Source organism: Cervus elaphus, chromosome 23 (assembly GCF_910594005.1).
Source record: "Cervus elaphus chromosome 23, mCerEla1.1, whole genome shotgun sequence".
NCBI lineage: Eukaryota > Metazoa > Chordata > Mammalia > Artiodactyla > Cervidae > Cervus > Cervus elaphus.
Window position 1 is genome coordinate 52,670,517 of NC_057837.1, and position 22,750 is coordinate 52,693,266.

Sequence of the window (22,750 nt, forward strand, 5' to 3'; positions counted from 1 at the left end):
AAGAAAAAGGGGGAATCAACACACAAAATACACACGGCCAGTTCACATAGGTTTGCCTAAGTCCTGAAAAATAAAACAATTCTAATTATTAAAAAATAAAAAGTAGAGGTGTGTCTCTTTCATCCCAGAACCCAGTGGCTTGTCTGTAGGGAAAATGATGAAGAAAAGGCTGAGCTCCAGGGTGCCTTGACTGCAGAGACACTGAAAGGAGACAAAGGGCCCTTTGCACACACTAGGTGGGGTCCTCGGCTGACAGAGAAGATCATCTCTGCCTCTCCCACCGTGAGCACTGGATGAAAGAGTCTTGCTTCTCCCTGGAGTGCTTGTGGGATGTGCAAGGCTTCTCTGAGCTGCAGGGTGAGGAAAAACAGGACTCACATTTGTCATTAGTGTCCTGTGTGTCAACTGTTAACAGTACACAGAGCAACTTACACACACCATTGATGAAATCTTCATAGAAACTAGAAACTGGGTGGGGGGGGATAAACTAGGAGCTTGGGATTAGCAAATACACACTGTTATATATAAAAGAGATAAACAACAAGGTCCCTGGGTAGAGCACAGGGAACTATATCAATATCTTGTAATAACCTATAATGGAAAAGAATATGAAAAAGAATATATATTTATGTATAACTGAATCATTTTGTTGTACATCTGAAACTAACACAACATTGTAAATCAACTATACTTCAATTGAAGAAAAAAAGAAACTGGAAACTAACACTCAGAGAGATAAATATCTTAAAAATTTTTTTAAATTTTACATTGCAGTATAGCCAATTCACAATGTTGTGATAGTTTTAGGTGGACAGCAAAGGGGCTCTACCATACATTTACATGTATCTGTTCTCCCCCAGACTCCCCTCCCATCCAGGCCGCCACATAACACTGAGCAGAGCTCCCTATTCTTTCCAGGAAGACCTTGCTGGTTATCCAATTTAAATATAGCAGAGTGCACATGTCGATCTCCAACTCCTTAACCAAAGGAGATAACATCTTATTTGAAGTCATGTACCTAGTGACTGACAGGTCTTACCCTCCCTGTTGCCATGGTCTCCTGTTCTCCACCTGGGAGGGGAACCCTGGCAGTTCCTTCAGTCCAGAATACACCCAGGTGGTAAGGAACCTCACTACACATTGTCCTCCCTTCTGGCATTTGTATCCTGATACAGAGGAGAGAGTGAGTCACTGGAAGGCCAAAGTGTCCCAAAGGCATTCTACATGAGACAAGAGTAGAAGGGGAGCATCCCTGAACCCCCAGGTGGGATGGGCAGGTTGACAGCATGCTCACAAAGCTCCCAGGTGGTTCCTGAAAGCCTTCTCCTTCAGCTGGCTGCCTTCAGTTGTCACCCCACTTCTGAATCCTAGGATCAGCTTGCCAGTCCAAATCAGGGATCTGATGATCCTGTTTGTGGATTATCCAGGGGCCTTTGTTCTCCCACCTGCCACCCCTTCACGTAGCACTAATCTCAGCCTGAGTTTGTTCTAGAAAGGAAAGGGAAGATAACCTCAGATATGCAGATGGTATCACCTTAATGGCAAAAAGTAAAGAGGAACTAAACAGCCACTAATGAGGGTGAGTGAAAGGAGAGTGAAAAAGCTGGCTTAAAATTCAATATTAAAAAAAGCTAATAAGATCATGGCATCTGGTCCCATCACTGCATGGCAAATAGAAGGGGAAAAGGTGGAAGTAGTGACAGATTTCCTTTTCTTGGGCTCTAAAATCACTGTGGAGGTGACAGCAGCCGTGAAATTAAAAGATGATTGCTTATTGCCAGGAAAGCTATGACAAATATAGACAGCGCATGAAAGAGCAAAGACATCACTTTGCTGACAAAGGTCTGTATAGTCAGTGCTATGATCTTTCCAGTAGTCACGTACAGACGTAAGAGTTGGACTATGAAGAAGGCTGAGTGCCGAAGAAATGATGCTTTCAAACTGGGGTGCTGGAGAAGACTCTCAAAGAGTCCCTTGGACATCAAGGAGATGAAAACAGTCAGTCCTGGTTTCAGAAAAATCAACCCTGAATACTCATTGGGAGGACTGGTGTGGAAGTTGAAGCTCCAGTACTTTGGCCACCTGATGCAAAGGGCTGTCTCATTGAAAAGACCCTGGTACTGGGAAGGATTGAAGGCAGAGGCTAAGAGGTTGACAAAGGATGAGTTCGTTGGATGGCTTCACCAATTCAATGGACATGAACTTGGGCAAACTCCAGGAGATGGGGAGGGACAGGGAGGCTTGACGTGCTGCAGTCCATGGGGTCACAAAGAGTCGGACACGCCTTGGTGGGTGAACAACAGGGCAGGGAATAGGGGAGGTGCACAACCATCCAAGTTTCTTCCTGAGTTTACAACTTCATGGATGTTTATGAGCTTCAGAGCTGTTCTTTGTGCCTTGTTGGATGAAGGGCAGGGATGAAAGGAGAGTGGCTTCACCCCTACAATTGACTCATCAACACAGACTCTCAGAAACATCAGAGGGAGTAACGTCTTGGAGACTGAGCATCTCCCCTATTATTCTGGCTGTGAGGACATGGAGGCCCAGGAAGTGATTTGCCCACAGTGAGATGTCTCTGGACTCTCATCCAGGACCCATCTCGCAATCCCATGCTGCGTCTTTGACTCACTGCCTGACTCCACCAGCAGGCCAGGGGCAGTTTCCCCACTTTCTTTATTCTGAGAATATCAGTGCCACCAGCACCACTGATGTGGTAGTGATTGATAAATGTCTATCCCAGTATACACTCACTCCTTCTTTCTTGGTTATAAAATCCCTCATGTTAATGGCCAGGCTCCCCTGCAGCTGGAGGTCATGTGAATGAGTTCTGGCTAATGACTTATAGGCGCAAGTTATATGTGTTAATTCCTAGGAAACCTCTTCTGTAAAAAGTGAGGTGAAATTCACCATTTTAACCACTTAAAGCATACAGTTCGGTGGCATTTAGTACATTCACAATGTTGTGCAACCATCACCACTATCTAGTTTCAGAACTTATTCTTCATCCCCAAGATAAATCCCCCACCCACTAGCAATCACCTTCCACCTCCCCAGCTCTAGCCCCTGGCAACCACTAATCTAATTTCTGTTCCCATAGATTTGTCTGCTCTGGTCATTTCATATCAATGGAGTCACACGTATATAGTCTCTGAGTTTGGTTTTTCACTTAGCATTATGTTTTTGAGGTTCGTCCATGCGGTAGCATATATCAGTAGTTAATTCCTTCTTTGTGGCTGAATAATAGTCCACTATGTTGATATACTGTATATTGTTCATCCATTCATCAGTTGATGGATATTTGGGTTGTTTCTACCTTTTGACTCTTATAAATAGTGCTGCTATGAAAGTTCCTTCGCAAGCATTTGTTTGAATACCTGTTTTCAGTTCTGAGGAAACCGCTTTTTCAAAATAGTTGGCAAAGGCCCTTAGCCTGCTTATTTCCATCTTCTTCCACCTGCTGCCCCAGGTCTGGGTGTGATGTGGACTCAGGTCTAGACCACACATATCTTTGGGATGACAGAGCGGGGATTTGCAAGAATCCAGGCCCTTTAGGATTGTGCAGCTGCTCCACTCACCAGAACTGCCTACATCCAGTAAACGTCTGTCTTGTTCATTTTCTCTAAGCCATTGTTATTTGGGATTCACAGCCATTTACAGTCAAACCTAGTTGTATGTAACTGATAGTATAATGCCCTCCCGCCTTATTCTGTGGTCCACTTTTGGCAGGGGTAAAAAGAGAAGCACAGAACAGATTCTAGACTGTGAAAGGTGACTCACAGGACAGATATATTAAAAATCATCTAGCCAAATGTCTTCAAGCTTTTTGTTAGAGACTGTGTTAAGAAGGACATTTTGTTCATTGCTTACACATATGGGTTTATAACTGATGTGAAGTTTCACAAAACTGTATGAACCCTTACTATGCACAATGATATTTTCTACTTCATTTTTTTTCTTTTTTCTTTTTTTTCTTTCTAAAAAATATGGAACGCTTCACGAACCTGCGTGTCATCCTTGCGCAGGGGCCATGCTAATCTTCTCTGTATCGTTCCAACCCCAGTATATGTGCTGCTGAAGCGAGCACTCTACTTCATTTTTAAAACAGTTTGCTGGTCACAATCCACTAAACTGATTTTACAGCTTGCTAATGGTAAAAACTGACAGCTTGAAAAGCAGCAATATGGTGCAATAGTCCCATGTGACAGGTAAAACAAATGAGGTCCTGGGAGGTCTCCTGAGGTCACCGGTAGTTGAAAGTCAGAGCTTGGCCCAGAAACCAGGTCTTAGATCCTGGTCACAGGGAGGCTGGTATTTGCAACATGCCCCCCTCCTCTGGGCATCAGGACGTCTCCAGCTCCTGGCCAGGTCCTCCCTCACCCCAGCCCTCACCAGTCTCTTTCTTTCTCTCTCTAGCCTGTGCTGCTTCCCTTCATCTTTCCTCTGCATTCAGACATTTTCAGTCCCTGGGCAGCATGGGTGGTACAATCTCTTGGTGCTCAGGTGGTGGGGAAATAGGGGTTCTCTGGGTGGCACTGAGCAAGGGGCTGACAAGGGTCCCAGGACAAAATTGAGTGAGCCCTGAACTGGTGGTTTGAGCGGCCTTGAGCAAGGTCTCAGCCTCTCTGTAGAAGGGAACAGTAAAAACGAACATCCTCCCTTGTAGGGTGTTGGTTGGGACCCCACATGCACCCATCACTGGCACCTGGGCTCCTGTCAGTGGTACAGATGTCTTAGGATCCCACACACAATGGCACCAGCGACAGAGGAGAGAGAAGGGTTTGAGCTTTTTCTGGGCTGCCGTGGAGGACCTCAGATGGGCAGACAAGGTGCGGAGTGTTTTACTTGCATATGTCCTTTCACAGTTGCAAACCCCTCTGATGTTGTCATTCCCATTTCACAGATGAGGGATTTGAAAGTCCAGTCAAGTGTCATCACTTGCCAAACATCACATGCTCAGGCAGAGACTGGCCCAAGCTCACACTGAAGCCGGTGCAGCCTGACCATGTGCCACTCCAGGTTGCACCCTGCATCTAGCCGAGGTGGTGGTGGTGGCAATGGGCACCAGTCCAGGAAACCGCCAGGGAGAGGGGGACATCCACAGCCTCCTCCTTGCCTCAACATTACACAGTCAGCATGAGTGAGGAAGGAAGGACTCCTTAGCCCCCTTCACTTGCAGAGAGAGTTTAGAATTTCTTAGACCCTCGCTGCTCACGAGGAGCACCTGGAGAGTTCATATTAGCCTGAGCCCCACCACAGGGACAGCACTAATTTCTTAAACTCTACTGGTGATTCTAATATGGAACCAGAGCTGGAGTTGAGAACCACTACCTTAAGCCTACACAGTGTCTCTTTACACTACGCAATCAAAGCTACTTTCCACAAATTCTCTCCCCCAAGCCACGTGGCCACTCTGAGCGGGAGGCAGGGGGGCAATCACTATCTCCTATTTACAAAGGAGGAAAACAGGCTGAGACAGAGGACTGCAGATCCTTCTGAGCCCCTCTCGGCCCTTACCAAGATGAGGGGCCTCGTTCCCTGGACTCCTATGCAATGGGGAAAGCGTTTCCTCTCTTCAGCTCACACCCAGGCCGGCATGCGGGCCCTGGGGACGAGAATGATTGCCCCATCTGTGGAGCACAGCCCAGCGGGGTGGAGGCTGAGCTGGGAAGTTATCTGAGGTGAGCAGAATAGCAGGGACACAGGCATGGGGGCCTGGAAATGGAGAAGGAGCTGCTGGCGTCTCAGCTCCCAGGAAAGGAGTTCCGTGCAGACCCACAGCCCAGAATGGCTCAGGTCCTCTGTAGGTTGGGGCCTGAAGCCAGCACTCTGCCCAGCTAAGCTGCTGGTGGGGACACTCACTGGCCTAGGGGGACAGGGCGCCTATCCCCGACACAGAGGTGCCGGGCTCCCGAAGGCAGAGGTCTGCATCCATGTTTGACCCTCGAGAACTGTGCCTCAGGGCCTCTGCATGGCCTCAGGGATGGGGAACCCCTTCACACTGGGCCCAGCGTCTGTGTCCACAGCCTGCATTTCTGTCCCACGTGGCGCTCTGGCCTTGGTGCGTGGAAGGCAGAGGGTGCCAACCACTTTGTGTAGAAGACTGCCAGGCCTTCCTCCACCATGTCATCCACCCCAGCCCAGGGCTGCCGTCTCCACTGGGAGGCAGAATAATCACACCCCACAGATTCCAACAAGAACCTTAACCTGGGAGCCAGAAACAGCCCTCTCGCACCAGCACGCTGCAACCCTGCTAGTCGCCTGGGTCACATGCGTCCAACCACCCATGTTTCTTTTCCTGTTCCCTCCTCCCAGAACACTCCTCACCCCACAAAACTACTTCTGACCAAGTCCAACTCATCATCCACCCCAGGTGCCACCTAGGGCCTAGGGTCTCTCCTACCCTAAACCGCCACCAGGGTTAATTCCTTCTTCCTCTTGGCCCCTTGGCAAGTGCTTGGATGTGTAACACGACCTAATGACTGTCCACAGCGAACCCACCATAGGGAAAGATTGCACCTTTCGATCTCTATGCTCCCGCTGCGCCTCGTGGCTCCTTTCCTGGGTGTCCAGTAAGCAAACTCATTCATTCAGGAACTCAGGAATTCATTACTGAGCCCTGCCTGGCTGCATGACTGGGACGGGCCAGGAACCACAGGTGTGACAGCTTCAAGGGAATGAAGATGTTTCCTCGTCTCTCTTTTTAAAAAACTGATTTTCTCTGAATTGACCATTGTCCACATTCCTCTGTGACCTTCGGGTATCTGGTGGACCCGGAAGTTGAGTCTTAAGAGTGCAGTGTCCCCAGGAGTCACAGGCGTGGACACCCTGGGCCCCTGGGGATGCCTGCAGGGCATCGCCTTCTGCCCCCTGTTTCCTTTCATGCAAGAGAGCAGTCAGTACAAAGGAACCTGGAAGTCCCCCCATTTCAAGCTTGAATCGGGAGCTGGAGCCTCAGCAGTAGCAGTTGGTAACAGAGTTCAAATGAGAAACCAGGTTCAGTATTGCTTTCCACGTCACAGATTTCACCCGCGGTCATGGATGAGCTTGAAACTGGTGGCAGAAAAGGTGCTACTGAAACCTAGTCTGGGCCCTGCTACCAACTTTCTGTGGGACCCAGGTAAGGGCCAACTCATCCTCTGGTGGGAGGGACGGAGGGAGGGAGGGAGGGAGGGAGATGGCCTGACTGACAGCTGGCATTCCCTCTTGCTAATGTCTACAGAATCCAAGGTTCCCCTTCTTAGCAAACCAGCACTGTTGCCTGTTCACGGGAAGAAGTCCGGGATAAAGGAAGAGTTCATTTTTGCAGCCACCCTGTCCTGGTCTTGGTGACCTCTGAAGTAACCAGCAGTCAGTCCCCTTTTGCATCGTGCTCAGCGATTTCTTGGGCAAACCTTCCTGCAGCCTTAACCTCCATTCACAATATTTTAGTGGTTTGACTCATGCCTTGTTTGGGTTTGGCGTCGCTGCCAGCCCACTAGGCAGAGCACCCACGACAGGCAATAATTAGCCTGCTGCTTAGCAGGGGCGCTGGCTAAGCAGAGCCCAGTCCTCACAGTGACCACAGAGTCAGAGAACCCGTGCTCCCCAGCAGCGCTTTTTCACTCCTTTCCCTGGTGCCGCTCTTAGGAACTGTGCTCAGCATACCTGCTCCTCCTTCTGCTCCTGGTGGTTTCACTCATCAAGTCACTTTCAAAGAGCCTGCCAGTGCTTCTGGATGTGTAGTTTGCTTAGGAGCATTCCAGCACCGCTGATGGTTTCTGTTAAATCGACTTACATGCTGCCACTCCCTCCCTCCCTTGTAGCTCTGAGACGTGCTTTTCTTTGCCTATATTACTGACAGCTGGTAAAATGACACTGAGAAACACAGGAAGCAGGTGCCAGCTGGCTTGAAAGGGCAAAGCTTGTCCATCTATCTAAGGGGATATGCCTCTGGCTGCACTGAAGAACCTGCCCATTACTCAGGACTTCATCCCAAACGTGCTCTAACCCTGAGACCACACTAGAGGGCCTAGGCAGGCATGGAGAAAGAGTTGCCTCTGAAGAGAACCTTAAAAAAAAACAAAACAGGCTCTGGCTTTCGGAGCCCCGAAGGCAGCTGTCATGAGCTGGGCACTCTGGCCTCTCAGTCGGCCCAAGAGAAGCGTGGGAGTCCAGTGGGGACTGGCAGAGAAGATGCCATGCACTCACCGGACATGTTTCGCTTTCCTCTGCCTCCTCTCTGCCTCGTCTGGGAATGGCACGGATGGTGTGGGGAGACTGACTGCCTTGCTGGGATCGCCTTACCATTTATAGAAGCCTCTCCTACACACCCCAATTAGAATTCTAATGAGGTAGGCGAGGCACCAGGTCATTCCTGTAGTGCCTGTAAACGTTTCACTTACGACATACTTGTCACCCAATGGAAGGTCATACCTGCTTGTGCAAGACCAGTTTGGGAAGAAAAGGGGAGATAAGGAAAAAAAAAAAACAAAACGCAGAGTTTGATTTTATTATTTATTTCAAGATGAACTACTTCCTGGATCATAGGGTTCAGGAAATGAGGTAATGCTTTTCTTGAAGTAGCTTGTCCAGAGCTGATGCTGAGAAGTCCCCTGGGGTCAAAGAAATGTCTCTGCAGAACCTAGAGCAGAAAATTGCCTAATGCTTTCTCACTGTCCACACACGCCGGTGGTCTCCACTTACACAAGGAGCGACAGATACTCATCACAGTTCACTGTACAGGTTGCCGTGTGCCAGAAGTAGCATGGGATTTGGGATTAGAAGCACTCGGTTCCAATGCTGGCTGGGTCCTGGGCCACCACTGGACCTTGAAGACTTGGAGGCCTTGTCTGTGACTTGAGGGGAGGCACGCCCACTCTTCTCAATTCAAGAATTGGGGGAATAATCAAATGAAGTGATGTGAGTGGAAAGTGCATGGATGTGTACCATATGGATTAAATCCAGTTGTCATCTGGAATCAGATGTCAGTTTAATTGCAGATGTGGGGTGGGGGGCAGTGTTAGTCATTCAGTTGTGTCCGACTGTTTGCCATCCCTTGGACTGTAGCCTGCTAGGCTCCTCTGTCCATGGAATTCTCCAGGCAAGAATACCGGAGTGGGCTGCCATTCCCTTCTCCACGGGATCTTCCTGACCCTGGGATCGAACCTGGGTCTCCTGGGAGTTGGGGGAGGGAGGATTATTCTTTTCAGTGAGGCAGTGGGGACGGCCAGTGAAGCTATACTGTGACACAATTTCATTCTGGTTCTGCCACACACTGTCTGTAAAACTGGAGGGCAAGTCACGGACCTTCTCTGAGCCCAGCTTCTCTACCAGTTTTTAGAAAATAAGAGGAGGGAGATTCTCATTCTACATTTTTTTTTACTTGTTTGTTGTTTTAAGGGGATATATATATATATATTTTTAAAGATCCTATGGTGGCTATATACAAGTTCCAAGCTTTCCTGTGATAGACAAGGGAGTTTTAAAAAATAATGATAATGCTCCAAGTGTTTGTGGCAGAGAGGAAACTTCTTAAGGCTTCCACCAGACTTGGAGTGGGAAGGAAGCACCATCACACAATTAGGTCTTTAGGGAGAAGATGGGAACGCTGGACCCTGAGAAAGATGACACTGAATAAGGTGGATGGGAAAAAGGAAATCCGCATCATCTCTCTGTCATCTGGGCTCCCACAGCACTTGGCACGTTTTAGGACCTCTCTTACCATATGTGTCTCCCTGCACTGGGACAATCTGGTTACATCTATCCCCATCACTCACTCTCGAAAGGTCCAGGTTGTGTATTACTCACGTCTTCTCAGAACCAAACATGGGCTTGTCACATGACAGGAGCACGCATATTTTTGAATGCGTGGATCAATTAATCGAAGTAAAGACAGAAATAATAATTCCCATCAATGTAGAACCCAACCTGGGTAGGCATTGGCTAAACACTTCACGTGTATCACCTTTTCTTGTCTTCAGAGCAGTCCTGTGGCATAGGTACCATTACTTCTGCTGTCTTACAGGAGGGAGAGATTCCCACCCCTGTGTGAGCGACTCCAGAGTCTGTCTGCTTAACCTGGAGGCTGGCTGCCTCAGTGAGGTGGTAGGTCAGCCTTTCCTGGGTCTCTGGCTGCTCTGCATCTATGGCCCCACGGAATGTGGCCACTGTTGGCTCTGGCAGATGACCCACAAGAGAGCAGAACATAGAGAGGTGACTGCAAAGTAAGCTGGACCCTGATCAGCAGCTGGGTGTGTGGCGTGGGTCCTGGGCCCTGCCATGGGATTGGCTGAGGCTCTGGGCAAGGGTCTCACTGCGCTGAGTCAGTCCTGCCAGAAACCCAAGAGCTGCGTGAATCCAAGGGATGTAAAGGGCTGTGCATACCCTCAAGAGAGGGATAAAGAAATGGAGGGGGGGTTGCTTATTACTGCTGTTGTTGTTGACCTGAGAGCCAAGAATTGGACCCTTGGCATCTTTTTCAGTGACCTGGCAGGGAAACCTGTCAGATGACAGGCAGTCACCTCTGCCTTGAACTCTGAGATCACACAGATCTGGGTCCAAACTCTGGCTCTGACATAGCCCTCCTCTGAGAGTCCCGGTTTCCTCATTGGTAAAGATGAGCTAGAATTCTAGCTCAGGGAGGGTCAAAGCAGAGCATGAACATAAGTGCTCAGCACCGCCTCTGGCACCACTCAGCGAAGCCCCTTAGTGTTGACATTACCGGTATTCTCATTGTCCTTAAAGCACCCCCAGGGGTCATAGATTTTGTGATGGGACCCACAGTGTGGACAAAGGTGCCTGCCCACCGACCCTTTGGCCTTCCCTTGGAAGGATCTGTAGCTGACCACTCTTGACCCCAACGTGGTGTGGCAGAAAGATGCCCACGCTGGATTCAGAAATCCCGACTGAAAGCCGGGCTCTGGGGCTTGCCCACTGTGTGGTTTGGCAGAGTCCTTTTCCTTCTCTGAGCCTCAGTTTTCTCACCAGCCTACCCAGACACCTCTCAGCACTGTCATGAGGCTTCAAACCCTGAAGTCGTAGATATGACACTCCCCTATAGACCCTTTACACATGTAAAGGTACAGAACCTTATAAGCAGTCATCTAACCCCCAGCCATTCTCCCATAGTAAGAATCCTGTTTCCGGGTGGTGCCGGGTTGCCTCCTCTCATGCCTGCCACTTGCACGCTGGGCTCCCTGCAGCTTCTAACTGCCCAGCAGCAGGGCCTTGTGTCCTCACCCTGAGTCGACTCCCTGTTAGCAGCTGGAGGATTGCACCATGGCCGCAGCCGCAGCCCCAGCCTGCAGGCGGGCCGTAATTTGCACGCTGTCACAATTTCAGCTAAATGATTTTCAATTCACAGGTGGAGTCACCCAGCTACACGCAGGATGAAATTCCTGCTTGGCCACCCCCTTCGCACCTCAGACTCCAGTTAGAATGGAACATGCAAATATGGACTTTAAAAGAAAAGAGAGAGACACTAATTGATCATTTGCTTTTTTCTCTCTCTAATTAAGAGATTTAGAGTTGCTGAAAATTTCACAACACATGTAAAGGTACAGAACCTTATAAGAAGTCATCTAACCCCCAGCTATTCTCCCATAGTAAGAATCCTGTTTCCTGACACATTTCTCTTGAAAACTCCAGTGACAGGGAATGCACCATCTCGGAGCAGTCCCTACATGAACCAGGCAGCTCTGCCTGTAACATCCATGTCAGGGATGATTCTGTTTAAGGCGCATCTTCCCCCTTCCTGTTTCACAGGTAGTCTGTGAAGGCAGGGGCTTTGCTGGATGCTTCACTGCTCCATCCTCAGTGTATCACTATGCCCAGGGCATGTGGTGGTTTCTCAGTAACTGGAGTTTACAGTGCATTGAGAGGAATAGAAATTTCTTCTTTTTTTAAAAAAAAAACTTTTTATTTTGTATTTTGGTATAGCTGATTGATGATGTTGTGATAGTTTCAGGTGAACAGCAAAGGGACTCAGTCATACATATACATATATGTACATATACATACATATACATATACATACATGTACATAGATCCATTCTCCCCTCCCATCCAGGCTGCCACATAACACTGAGCAGAGTTCCCTGTGCTATACAGTGGGTCCTTGTTGGTTATCTATTTGAAACACAGCAATGTGTACATATCCATCCCAAACTCCCAAACTATCCCTTCCCCTCATCCTTATCCTTGCAACCATAAGTTCTTTCTCTAAGTCTGTCTCTCTGAAAGTTCCTCCTAAAGAGTCTATCTTGCTTGAGCTCCTGCCCATTGATCTTCGCTGCTTCTCTTCCATCCATCACTGATCCCACAGGAACCCACCTAACCCCTCTTCACCCAACAAAGATCACATGCTCCCCCAAATCTGGCCAAAAAAACCCCTTCCCTCCCAACAAGTCTCTTATTCAGATTAAGCATCAGTTTCTCCAACCATTCCTGGTGATTCACTATTTGGAGACCTCTCATATCCTTGATGAGATCAGGTCATCCCCTCTTCTGAAACCTTCAGTGGCTCCCCAGAGCCTCTCTCAGCTCAAGTTCTTTACTCTGGCATTCAGGGCCCTCCAGTGTATGTCCAACTTAATTCTGTTTTTTCTTTTCTACTACTCTTACATTAACTGTCCTATTCAGCAAAACACACCTAATCATTTTTCCCGGAACCCCACATATTTTTCCCTGCCTCTACACCCATTTGTAAAATGCCCCTGCCTGGAACACCTTCTATTTCTTCTGCATAAAGGTCTCTCACTACCAAGCCAAAGGTCTTCCCTCTTCGTGCTCATTCCAGTGTGCTGTTCCAGGAAAGAGGGCTGGTGACAAAAGAAGCAAACTGAAGTTTAAGCCTCAGACACCTTCTAACTTATCACAAGCACATATTCCTATAATCACACGGACTTTAGGCAAATCACTTAACCTCTCTGAGCCTAAGTTTTCTCCTCTGAAAAATGGGTCTGGTGATGCCAACACCACTCACCCTCCACAGCATCCTGAGGAATCCTGTGATGACATATGTAAGTGACAAGGTACAGTGACTTCTCTCCACCCGGGTCTCTGGAACTTGCCCTGTGTGACTCACCAGGCACCTCATGATACATGATCTGACTCAGGAGGGGAGCATGTGGGTCTGCATGGCTCGCCACTTTTTCCTGACACCAGGCTCTGTGCTAAGAGTTTCACATTAGCTGACTTAAGTGTCACAACACTTAAAAGGAGGATATTTTCAATGCAATCCCGAGGGAGATATTTTCAAGGCAATCCCTTTTAATAAATAAGAAGCCAGAGGCTTAGAGAAACTAAGGAACTTGACAAGGGTACAGAGCTAACCAAGTAGCAAAACAGGGTGTGAATCCAGGTCTGCCAGACAGCAGAGGCCTGTCCATGCTGCCCCGTCCCTGACAAATCCTCCAGTGCAATGACACCCGAAGTGACTCTGGATCTTGCATTCAGGAGAGTGTTACTGATTCTGGTGATGACAGTAACTCAGGGCTGAACAGAAGGAAGCGTCCCTGCAGAACTAATATGAAAGCCTCGACTTTAATGTGTTTATCCCTGCATTTCCCACTCTCACCCAAACAAATGAATAAAGCAAAATGCTGGAGGGAGAGTAGAAGTGTAAAAGTCCTTCTTCATAGCTCATGTCAACGCTGATTTCTTACAATGCCTGTTGAGGGGGTTCGAAGGTAGTTAGCACTGTAGATACCCAGCCCTCGGGGAGCTTCCTTCAGGAAGGAAGTCAGAGAGCAGCTTAGGGAGAAGCTGAACTTTTCTTAAACTCAGAGACTGATAGGAGCTAAAAAGAGGTGCGGAACGAGTGATGGGCTCCAATTACAGAGATAAAAAAGACTGACTTATTGAGGAAAAGGGGAGAAAAGGTCAGAGAGAGGACAGCAAGCAGGTCATTCTGGGAAAAGACTGCACATGAGGTTATGGGGAGCACCTAGCGTGGGAACAGTGGGGGAGGGTGGGGGAGGCTAGCCATGCCCCGGAACAGGGTGAGGACACAGATCCTGGGCATGAGGAAGGGACCGCAGTGGGCAGCCCCGCTCAGCACACGCATGTCATCTCTTAATAGTAGGGGTGGTTCAATCTGTCCAGCTGTCACTCAATCACCTCTGAGCTCGGGGCCAGAAAAACCAACCAGGAAAGAGAGAAGGCTGCAGCCCACCACCCGGAAGGCTGGCGGTTTGCCCAAGAGCACGGGCACCAGAAGGGCTCCAGGAAGCAAGACAGACAGAGGGCAGGTCTCCAAGGTTGAGTCAATCCTCAGAAAGGAAGCGATCCAGAGAGGTCATCCAGCCCAACCCTTTCTTTCACAGATGGCAGAACTGAGGCCTTCAGAGAAATGATTTGCCTAAGGTCACGAAATAGCTGGCCTGGGCTCAGAACTCGGAGAGTGTTAAAGGTCATTTGTCCAACTTCTTTATATGCAGAGTACATCATGTGAAATACCAGGCTGGATGAAGCACAAGCTGGAATCAAGATTGCTGGGAGAAATATCAATAACCTCAGATACGCAGATGACACCACCCTTATGTCAGAAAGCGAAGAACTAAAGAACCTCTTGAGGAAAGTAAAAGAGGAGAGTGAAAAAGTTGGCTTAAAACTCAACATTCAGAAAACTAAGATCATGGCATCCAGTCCCATCACTTCATGGCAAATAGATGGGGAGACAGTGGAAACAGTGACAGACTATTTTCTTGGGCTCCAAAATCACTGCAGATGGTGACTGCAGTCATGAAATTAGAAGACGCTTTCTCCTTGGAAGAAAAGCTATCACCAACCTAGACAGCACATTAAAAAACAGAGACATTACTTTGCCAACAAAGGTCTGTCTAGTCAAAGTTATGGTTTTTCCAGTGGTCATGTATGGATGTGAGAGTTGGACTCCAAAGAAAGCCGAGCACCTAAAAATTGATGCTTTTGAACTGTGGTGTTGGAGAAGACTCTTGAGAGTCCCTTGGACTGCAAGGAGATACAACCAGTAAATCCTAAAGGAAATCAACCCTGAATATTCATTGGAAGGACTGATGATAAGCTGAAACTCCAATACTTTGGCCACCTAATGCAAAGAACTAACTCATTGGAAAAGACCCTGATGCTGGGAATGATTGAAGGTGGGAGGAGAAGGGGATGACAGAGGATGAGATCGTTGGATGGCATCACTGATTCAATGGACATGAGTTTGGGTAAACTCCAGGAGTTGGTAATGGACAGGGAAGCCTGGAATGCTGCAGTCCATGGGATTGCAAAGAGTCGGACACGACTGAGGGACTGAACTGAACTTCCTTCCTCCGAAGAGAGCACTGAGGCCATGACACCTGGAACTAGAATGCACGCTTCCCGTGCTTCCCAGCTCACCACACTCTTTCTGCTGCCAACTTTCAGTTAAGAAACCCACCTTAGAAAGGCCTCTGAGTTGAGTTTGCAAGATTAGGGAAATATTTTTCAATCTTCTCAATAGCAGCAAATATTAACATTGTTAAGAAGTAAAATGAAGTGAAAGTCGCTCAGTAGTGTCCAACTCTTTGGGACCTCATGGACTATACAGTCCATAGAATTCTCCAGGCCAGAATTCTGTAGTGGGTAGCCTTTCCCTTCTCCAGGGAATCTTCCCAACCCATGGGTCAAACCTAGGTCTCCCAAATTGGTGGCAGATTCTTTACCAGTGAACCACAAGGGAAGCCCAACAACACTGGAGTGGGTAGCCGATCCCTTCTCTAGTGGATCTTCCTGACCCAGGAATCAAACCAGGGTCTCCTGCATTACAGGCAGATTCTTTACCAACTGAACTATCAGGGAAGCCCTAACATTGTTAAATACTATACAATTATCACAACATTTGCTTTTATATTCACCATCTCCCCGATCCTTACCTGGTTCCTAGGAAACAGATTTTAGTACAGTTGCCATGTTACGGGGGAGAGAATGGAGGCCAGATTCAAATTTAAAATTCTGGACTCCAAATTTTGTCCTCCTTCTTCTGCACTTCAGGTCAAGTGCTAATAATAAATGGGAAAAAGATGTTCAGGGTCACTCACGTGCTGGATGATTTGTAGTAAGTAACTTGTATGTACAGTGTTTCACTTTATTTTTGCCACCTGACATAAGTTACTTGATATAAATATGCTTTATGAAGAATCTACAGGTTTGGGAAGAGGTAAAGGGCTGTCCAGGGGAGTATGAAGGGGGAAGGAGGGCTGGGTTAGGAGTCGATAGTCAGGGCCCTCTCTGACACTTGCTCTGCTGCTCAGCCATAGGTTGGCTCAGAACCAGATGCTCCCTCTCAGGGCCTATTTCCCCAGCCTCCAAAGTGCTAAGAGAATTGAGGCAGTTACTTTGCACAGGCCCTGCCTCTAACCTGGGCCCTTCCCATGGTGCCCAAAGAATCAACAGATCTTCCACTGAGGTTTCAAAAGAGAAGAAGAAAGATTAGAGGGAGAGGCAAAGATTTGTCTATATTCCATTCGTTTATCCACCACACACTTATTATGTCCACCATGTGCAAGGCTCTCTTTAGACCCTTTGGGAAATTCAAAGATGAACACGTCTCATGGAGGGCAATTTGTACCAAAATGTTTAAAAGTACACGTACACAAATTTATTTAACACATTGATCCATAAAATTTGTAATAAAAGGAAATATTTTGGGAAAAAATGTCAGTGTTCAATAATAGGAAGTATATTAGATTGTGGCAGACCCACACATTATGACGATGTAGAACTTCCCTGGTGGTACAGTGGTTGGGAGTCTGTCTGCCAGAGCAGGGGATGCAGTTTCCATCCCTGGTCCGGGAAGATTCCACATGCCAATGGCCAGCTAAGACCGTTCACCATGACTATTTAGCCTGTGCTCTAAGGCCCATGAGCTACAGCGACTGAGCTCGAGGGGCACAGCTACTGAAGTCCCCTTGCTCTAGAGCCTGTGTTCCGAAACAAGAGAAGCCACTGCAATGAGAAGCCCGTGCACTGCAACTTGAAAGTAGCCCCTGCTCGCTGCAACCAGAGAAAGCCCCAAGCACAGTAATGAAGACCCAATGCAGCCAAAAATAAATTAATTCATTGGTTAAAAAAAAAAAGGGATGATGTAGATACTTAAGAATTTGACACTGAAAGATGTTCATAGTAAGTTAAAAATCTTATATGAATGAATATATTTTAAATAAGTATACATGAGTGTGATGCATATACATACACTTGCTCTCAGAAGAAAATCTAGAATTCTAGCATATAGAGGGCTTTATACGAGAATGTTAATAGTGGTCTATCTGTGTGGTATGATTAAAATATAATCTTGACACTGTATGCAGTTTTCTATTCTCTCAATTTTTATAAATCATATCACATTTTTATAATCAGAAGAACAACATATTTCCATTAATTAAAAATTACCATATTATCACTGATGTTACTGATACACAATAACATGAAAGAAAAATTTAAAACTTTATGTATAGAAGGATCCAATTTTGATACACCTATAAAGGTAGAAATTTTAAATGTAGGAATTTTTAAAAATTGATGTATAGCCAATGTATAATATTATATAAGTTACAGGTATACAATATAGTGATATAGTAATAAAGTAACTCACAATTTTTACAGGTTGTATTCCATTTATACTTATTATAAAATATTGGCTATATCCCCTGTGTTGTACGATATATTTTTGCAGCTGATTTCATACCTAATAGTTTGTATCTCTTAATCTCCTATTTCTATATTACCCCCCTTTCCCTCTCCCCACTGGTATCCACTAGTTTATTCTCTACATCTGTGAGTCTGCTTCTTTTTTGTGATTAAATATAGGAATTTTAAAAGCCTCGAATGTTGTACAACAAAATGCAAATGCTTTGCATTCCCTGATTTTGCTTTGCTGTATTGTCTGCTGTCTAGAATGAATGTGCATAAATTATTAACAGGCAAGTAAAATTATGTAACAAGAAGGTTTTTATTTTTTTTAAAAAACACATTAATAAAATAGAAGAAATGTGAAAGTGTTAGTCGCTCAGTTGTGTCTGACTCTTCGCGACCCCATGGACTGTAACCTGCCAGGCTCCTCTGTCCATGGAATTCTCCAGGCAAGAATACTTGAGTGAGTAGCCATTTCCTTCTTCCGGGGATCTTTCCGACCCAGGGATTGAATCCAGGTCTCCCGCATTGCAGGTATTCTTTGGAGCCCCTGCCTCTAAAGTGTTGATGGTCTAACAGAGGAGAGGAGAAGAGAAATGGGATGACACCAACAGCAGCATTCTGCCGGCTCATCTGCTGCAAGATAGGAACAATCACAGTGCAAAGGGGCTCAAGGAAAGATTCACGGAAAAGACACATTTGAGCCACACCTTAAAAGGTAGGTATGGACAAACAAAAATTGGAGGAAAGGGCATTCTCAGCAGGGAAAAGGCTTGGAATAGACTTGATCACACATGACCAGCTCTCAGTCTTTCTTTCCCACCCAACCATCAGGCTTAGTCATCAAGTTCATCCACACCTTTTCAAACAAGGCAGTTCTGAATGAGTGCAAAGGGTACACTTTCCATTCTGGTTTGATCTTGTTGTATACTGGATGTGGGAAATAAATATGGATTCAACACTATGTGACTTATGAGTGAATTATTTTAGTTTGAATTATTGGTTCTTGGCAAACAGGTTTAATTGGCAGTTTTCATCTTCACCAATTGCATCTGATACTAAAGATTCTTCAGTTCTCATGAACAAGTGGGGATTTCCTAATGCATCAGGTTCAAATCTTAGTTTCATGCATCTATAAAGAAAACAATAAATTATGGAGGGCTCAGGCTTGTCCTGGCACCCCTCTGGCATAAAACTTTTCCTAGGCACTACCTGCTTCCAGCAGGCCCCAAACACTTGGCCTCTCTTCAGCTTTGCTCCCAGCAAAGCAGCTGGGAGCACTTCCTCTGGCTCACAGTCTGTTTTTAATGATTACATTTAGGTGACATTTGAGCGATAAATTGACTGGAGACTCAGGTGCTAATCCTGATTCCGTCACTAACTCAGTTGGAGACCTTGGAAATGAGGGGCTTGGTGTCAGTCAGGGGGCCAAAGCTTCTCTTCAGCCCCCACACCATCACATGTTCTACACACTCTCATCCAAATGCTTATTTGGACACAGTGATTGTCAACATGTGTGGTCCTTTCTCTGAGCTCCCCTGAGAATCTCAACAAAATGATCTTCATATGTTTCACCCCGTAAGTCTTAAGGTTTAGGATTCTAGATTTAAATGATCATCCAAAGAGCACTGAAAAAGAGACACACACAGTGATGCCTGCACATACTTTTATGTGCTTAAACAATAACTGAAAAGATGTAAGGAACAGTGATTGTCCTCTAGGGAAGAGACAGAGAGTCTGGTGGTTAAAGAAACAAAGAGACTGATGTTTCACTGTATACTCATTGGTTTTGTTTACTGAATATATATTAAGTTAGGAACGTCAATTGGTTGCATGTAAAAGAGACCTGAGAAATGATGACTTAAGCAAACATCTTTTGTATTCTTACTAAATAAGAATTCTGGGCCAGGCTGTCCAGAGTTGAAACCGAGGACCCAGGATCCTCCCAACTCTCTCTTCCCCCTCCTGAGGTTCTGGCCTGCATCAGGACTCAAGTTCATAGACAGCTGCTCCAAGTATGACCCCTGTGTTTCAGGCAGGAAGGTGAAAGGGCAAAGAGTATTGCTTGCTGACTGTGATCCCTTAAAAAAGCTTTACTGGAAACCCTCCTCAGCTTACTTCTGCTTACCTCTCATTGCTCAGAACCTGTGTGGCTCTGTCGTTTTGGACTGAAGGGAGGCTGGGACACATTGCCATATCATGCAATATTGGGATTCTGTTAGTGAGAATGGATACGAGCTTTGTGATTATCAGTGTATGTGCTGTCTTTTTGAAATTAAGACTATCTTTTACAGCAGTTTTGAGTTCACAGCCAAATTAAGGGAGAGGTGCAGAGACTCCCCATACACCTCTGCCCCCACACATGTGTAGCCTCCCCGACTATTAACATCCCCCACCAGAGGGTACATTTGCTACAACTGATGAACCTACATTGGCATATCATAATTACTGAAAGTCCATAGTTTACATGAGGGTTCACTCTTGGTGTTATATATTCTGTGGATTTGGATAAATGAATAATGACACGTACCCATCATTATAGTATCACACAAAATAGCTTCACTGCCCTATATTCCTCTGTGCTCTGCCTATTCTTCCCTCCCTTCCTCAATCCCTGCAACCACTGACCTTTTTATTGTCTCCATAGCTTTCTCCTTTCCAGAGTACCATATAGTTGGAATCATACAGTGCTTAGCCTTTTCAGATTGTATTAGTAATTAGGTTATATTAGTAATACGCATTTAAATCTCCTCCATGTCTTTTCATGACTCAATAGCTCATTTCTTTTTAGTACTGAATGATATCTCATTTTCCTCACATAAAACAGTTTATTTATCCATGTCCCCACAGAGGGACATTTTGGCTGATTCCAAGATGTAATTATGAAGAAAGCTGCTATAAACTTCTGTGTGCAGGTTTTCGTGTGGACATAAATTTTCAGTTCCTTACAGTAACAGTATGTTTAGTTTTGTAAGAAATTGCAAAACTATCTTCCAAAGTGGCTGTGACATCTTGCATTCCTATCAGCAATAAATGAGAGTCTCCATTGCTCCACAGCCTCGCCAGCATTTGGTGCTGTCAGTGACCTAGATGTGGGTCATTCTGATAGATATGTAGTGGTCATGTATTGTCTTCAAATATATACATTTAAATATATATTTATTACATATTTTATATAATGTCTGGGAGTTGTTCCGCATGTAGATGTAGTTTTTGTATCTTTGTGCAGAGAAAATGAGCTCCACGTCTTACTCTTCTGCCATCTTGTTCTTGTCATCTGAGGTTATTCTTAAGAACAGCTTTGGTTCTCCTAGGACTGGAAAGCCCAGGTACCCCAATATGACAGAATGCAAGAAATAGAACCAAGAAATGAGATATTCAGGTTTAAGTTGCTGTTTTCTTGAGCAAATCACTTCCTTTCTCTGAATTCTACTTCCTCGAGAGAGAAAACAAACAAAACCCCAAAACAATTAGGAACTAGGAAGACGACTAAGGCCAGCCCCAAAGACTCAAGAGTCATGATTTGAGCGTGAAGCCCCAGTCTCCCCCTCCTAAATTCTGCTTCCTCTCCTCCTGTAAGTAACACATGCTCTCTCTGTCTCTTTCTCTCTCACATCCGTTAAAAATGTTTAGCTCCCTCTCTTTGTGCCTAGCACAGCCTCAGGGTCCAAGAAGCTCCTGAATTGCATAGCAGCTCCAAAGCAATGGATGCTGGATAAATTGATGTGTTTGCCCCTCATCCATCTACCAGTCCCCACAAGCTGAGGGAATGTCTCCCTCTAATTATTTTCCTGAGGAACAGAGTTAAGTTCTAAGGGACAAACTTAAGAAGATGAAGTAAAGAAGATTTGAATGCAACATTTCATTAAGATTAATGGCAAGGTCCAAACTGATATAATCTACCCTGCTGGTTTTATGGATGTCATCAGCATTAATGAGACTTAAGAGAATTTTTGTTTGATCTATGACCCCAAGGGTTGCTTTGTTGTTCATCGAATTACACTTGGGAAGGCCAAGTACAAGTTGTGCAAAGTGAGAAAGATCTTTGTGGGGACAAAAAGAATCCCTCATCTGGTGACCCATGATGCTCGCACATCTGCTACCCTGATCCCCTCATCAAGGTGCATTGACACCTTATAAATTAACCTGGAGACTGGCAAGATTACTGACTTCACCAAATTTGACACTAGTAACCTGTGCTTAGTGACTGGAGGTGCTAACCTGGGAAGGAAGAATTGGTGGGATCATCAATCTGGAGAGACATCCAGGTTCTTTTGATGTAGTTCATGTGAAAGATACCAACGGCAACGGCTTTACCACTTGGCTCTCAAACATTTTTGTTACTGGCAAAGGCAATAAACCATGAATCTCTCTTCCCTGTGGGAAGGGTATTAACCTTACCATTGCTGAGGAGAGAGACAAGAGACTGGCAGCCAAACAGAGCAGTGGATAAAATGATCTCTATGTGACATGATTGGAAAAGTCTTTGTACTTAAATATGACAGTACATTAAAAAAAAACAACTGTTTATCTCTTGCAAAGCTCCAAAGGAGTGTTGAATGGTGCTGCAGATGAGGATTTAGTATAGGTAGAATTTATTATATAGGTATTGTTAGAATTTCCAATACCTGATTACATCAGAAGACTTAGGCAAGAATCATTTTCTAGTAGGAAAGCTAAGAGATGCATCTGAGAGGAAACAGAGGTAAACAGGCAATTCCTACTTAAAGGGAAACTATGGAACAACTAGGGTAGGGCTAAAATAGACTTACAAATCAAGTAGGTACGTGAGTAAGTTGGTTTGCTTCCTCCCTCTTTCCTCCCTTCCTTGATCTTCTTCATCTCTTGGGAGTAGACGAGAAAGAAGGAAAAAAGCCCTTCAAGGCCTGCCATGTGCCAGCCACTGTGTTGGGTTCTGGACAGTTTCCCACCCTTGGTCACTCATGTAACGTATTCACGGGTTTTGCCATATCTACACACCAGCTATGCCATCATCTACTTAGTGTTTTTCTTTGAATCAGCTCTCTTCTCTTTTTTTCCTTTAACTTGTATAGCTACTTTAGCCTTCTACCAATCAATGTCATCTATAGAAGGGCTTGGTAGGTTAGTCATTTTTCTAGTGCATATTTAAATC

The 22,750-nt window shown here is 45.8% G+C and overlaps 1 protein-coding gene, 1 non-coding gene and 1 pseudogene across 2 annotated transcripts in view; 1 reads left to right on the forward strand and 2 right to left on the reverse strand.

Annotated features, from left to right (window-relative positions):
* Positions 1 to 8,273, reverse strand: part of TGM3 (transglutaminase 3) — a 41,946-nt gene extending 33,673 nt beyond the window's left edge. The window contains exon 1 of the mRNA XM_043884737.1: positions 8,188 to 8,273. Within this exon, the coding sequence (XP_043740672.1) occupies positions 8,188 to 8,194 (7 nt within the window). The 5' untranslated portion in view covers positions 8,195 to 8,273. The remainder of the gene's footprint in view (positions 1 to 8,187) is intronic.
* On the reverse strand, positions 3,978 to 4,084 carry LOC122682271. Its single transcript, XR_006337290.1, has one exon. It is a non-coding gene; the product is annotated as a U6 spliceosomal RNA (small nuclear RNA).
* A 5,691-nt stretch (positions 8,274 to 13,964) lies between the features above and the next one.
* LOC122681089 lies at positions 13,965 to 22,069 on the forward strand (annotated as a pseudogene).
* Positions 22,070 to 22,750: the final 681 nt, after the last annotated feature.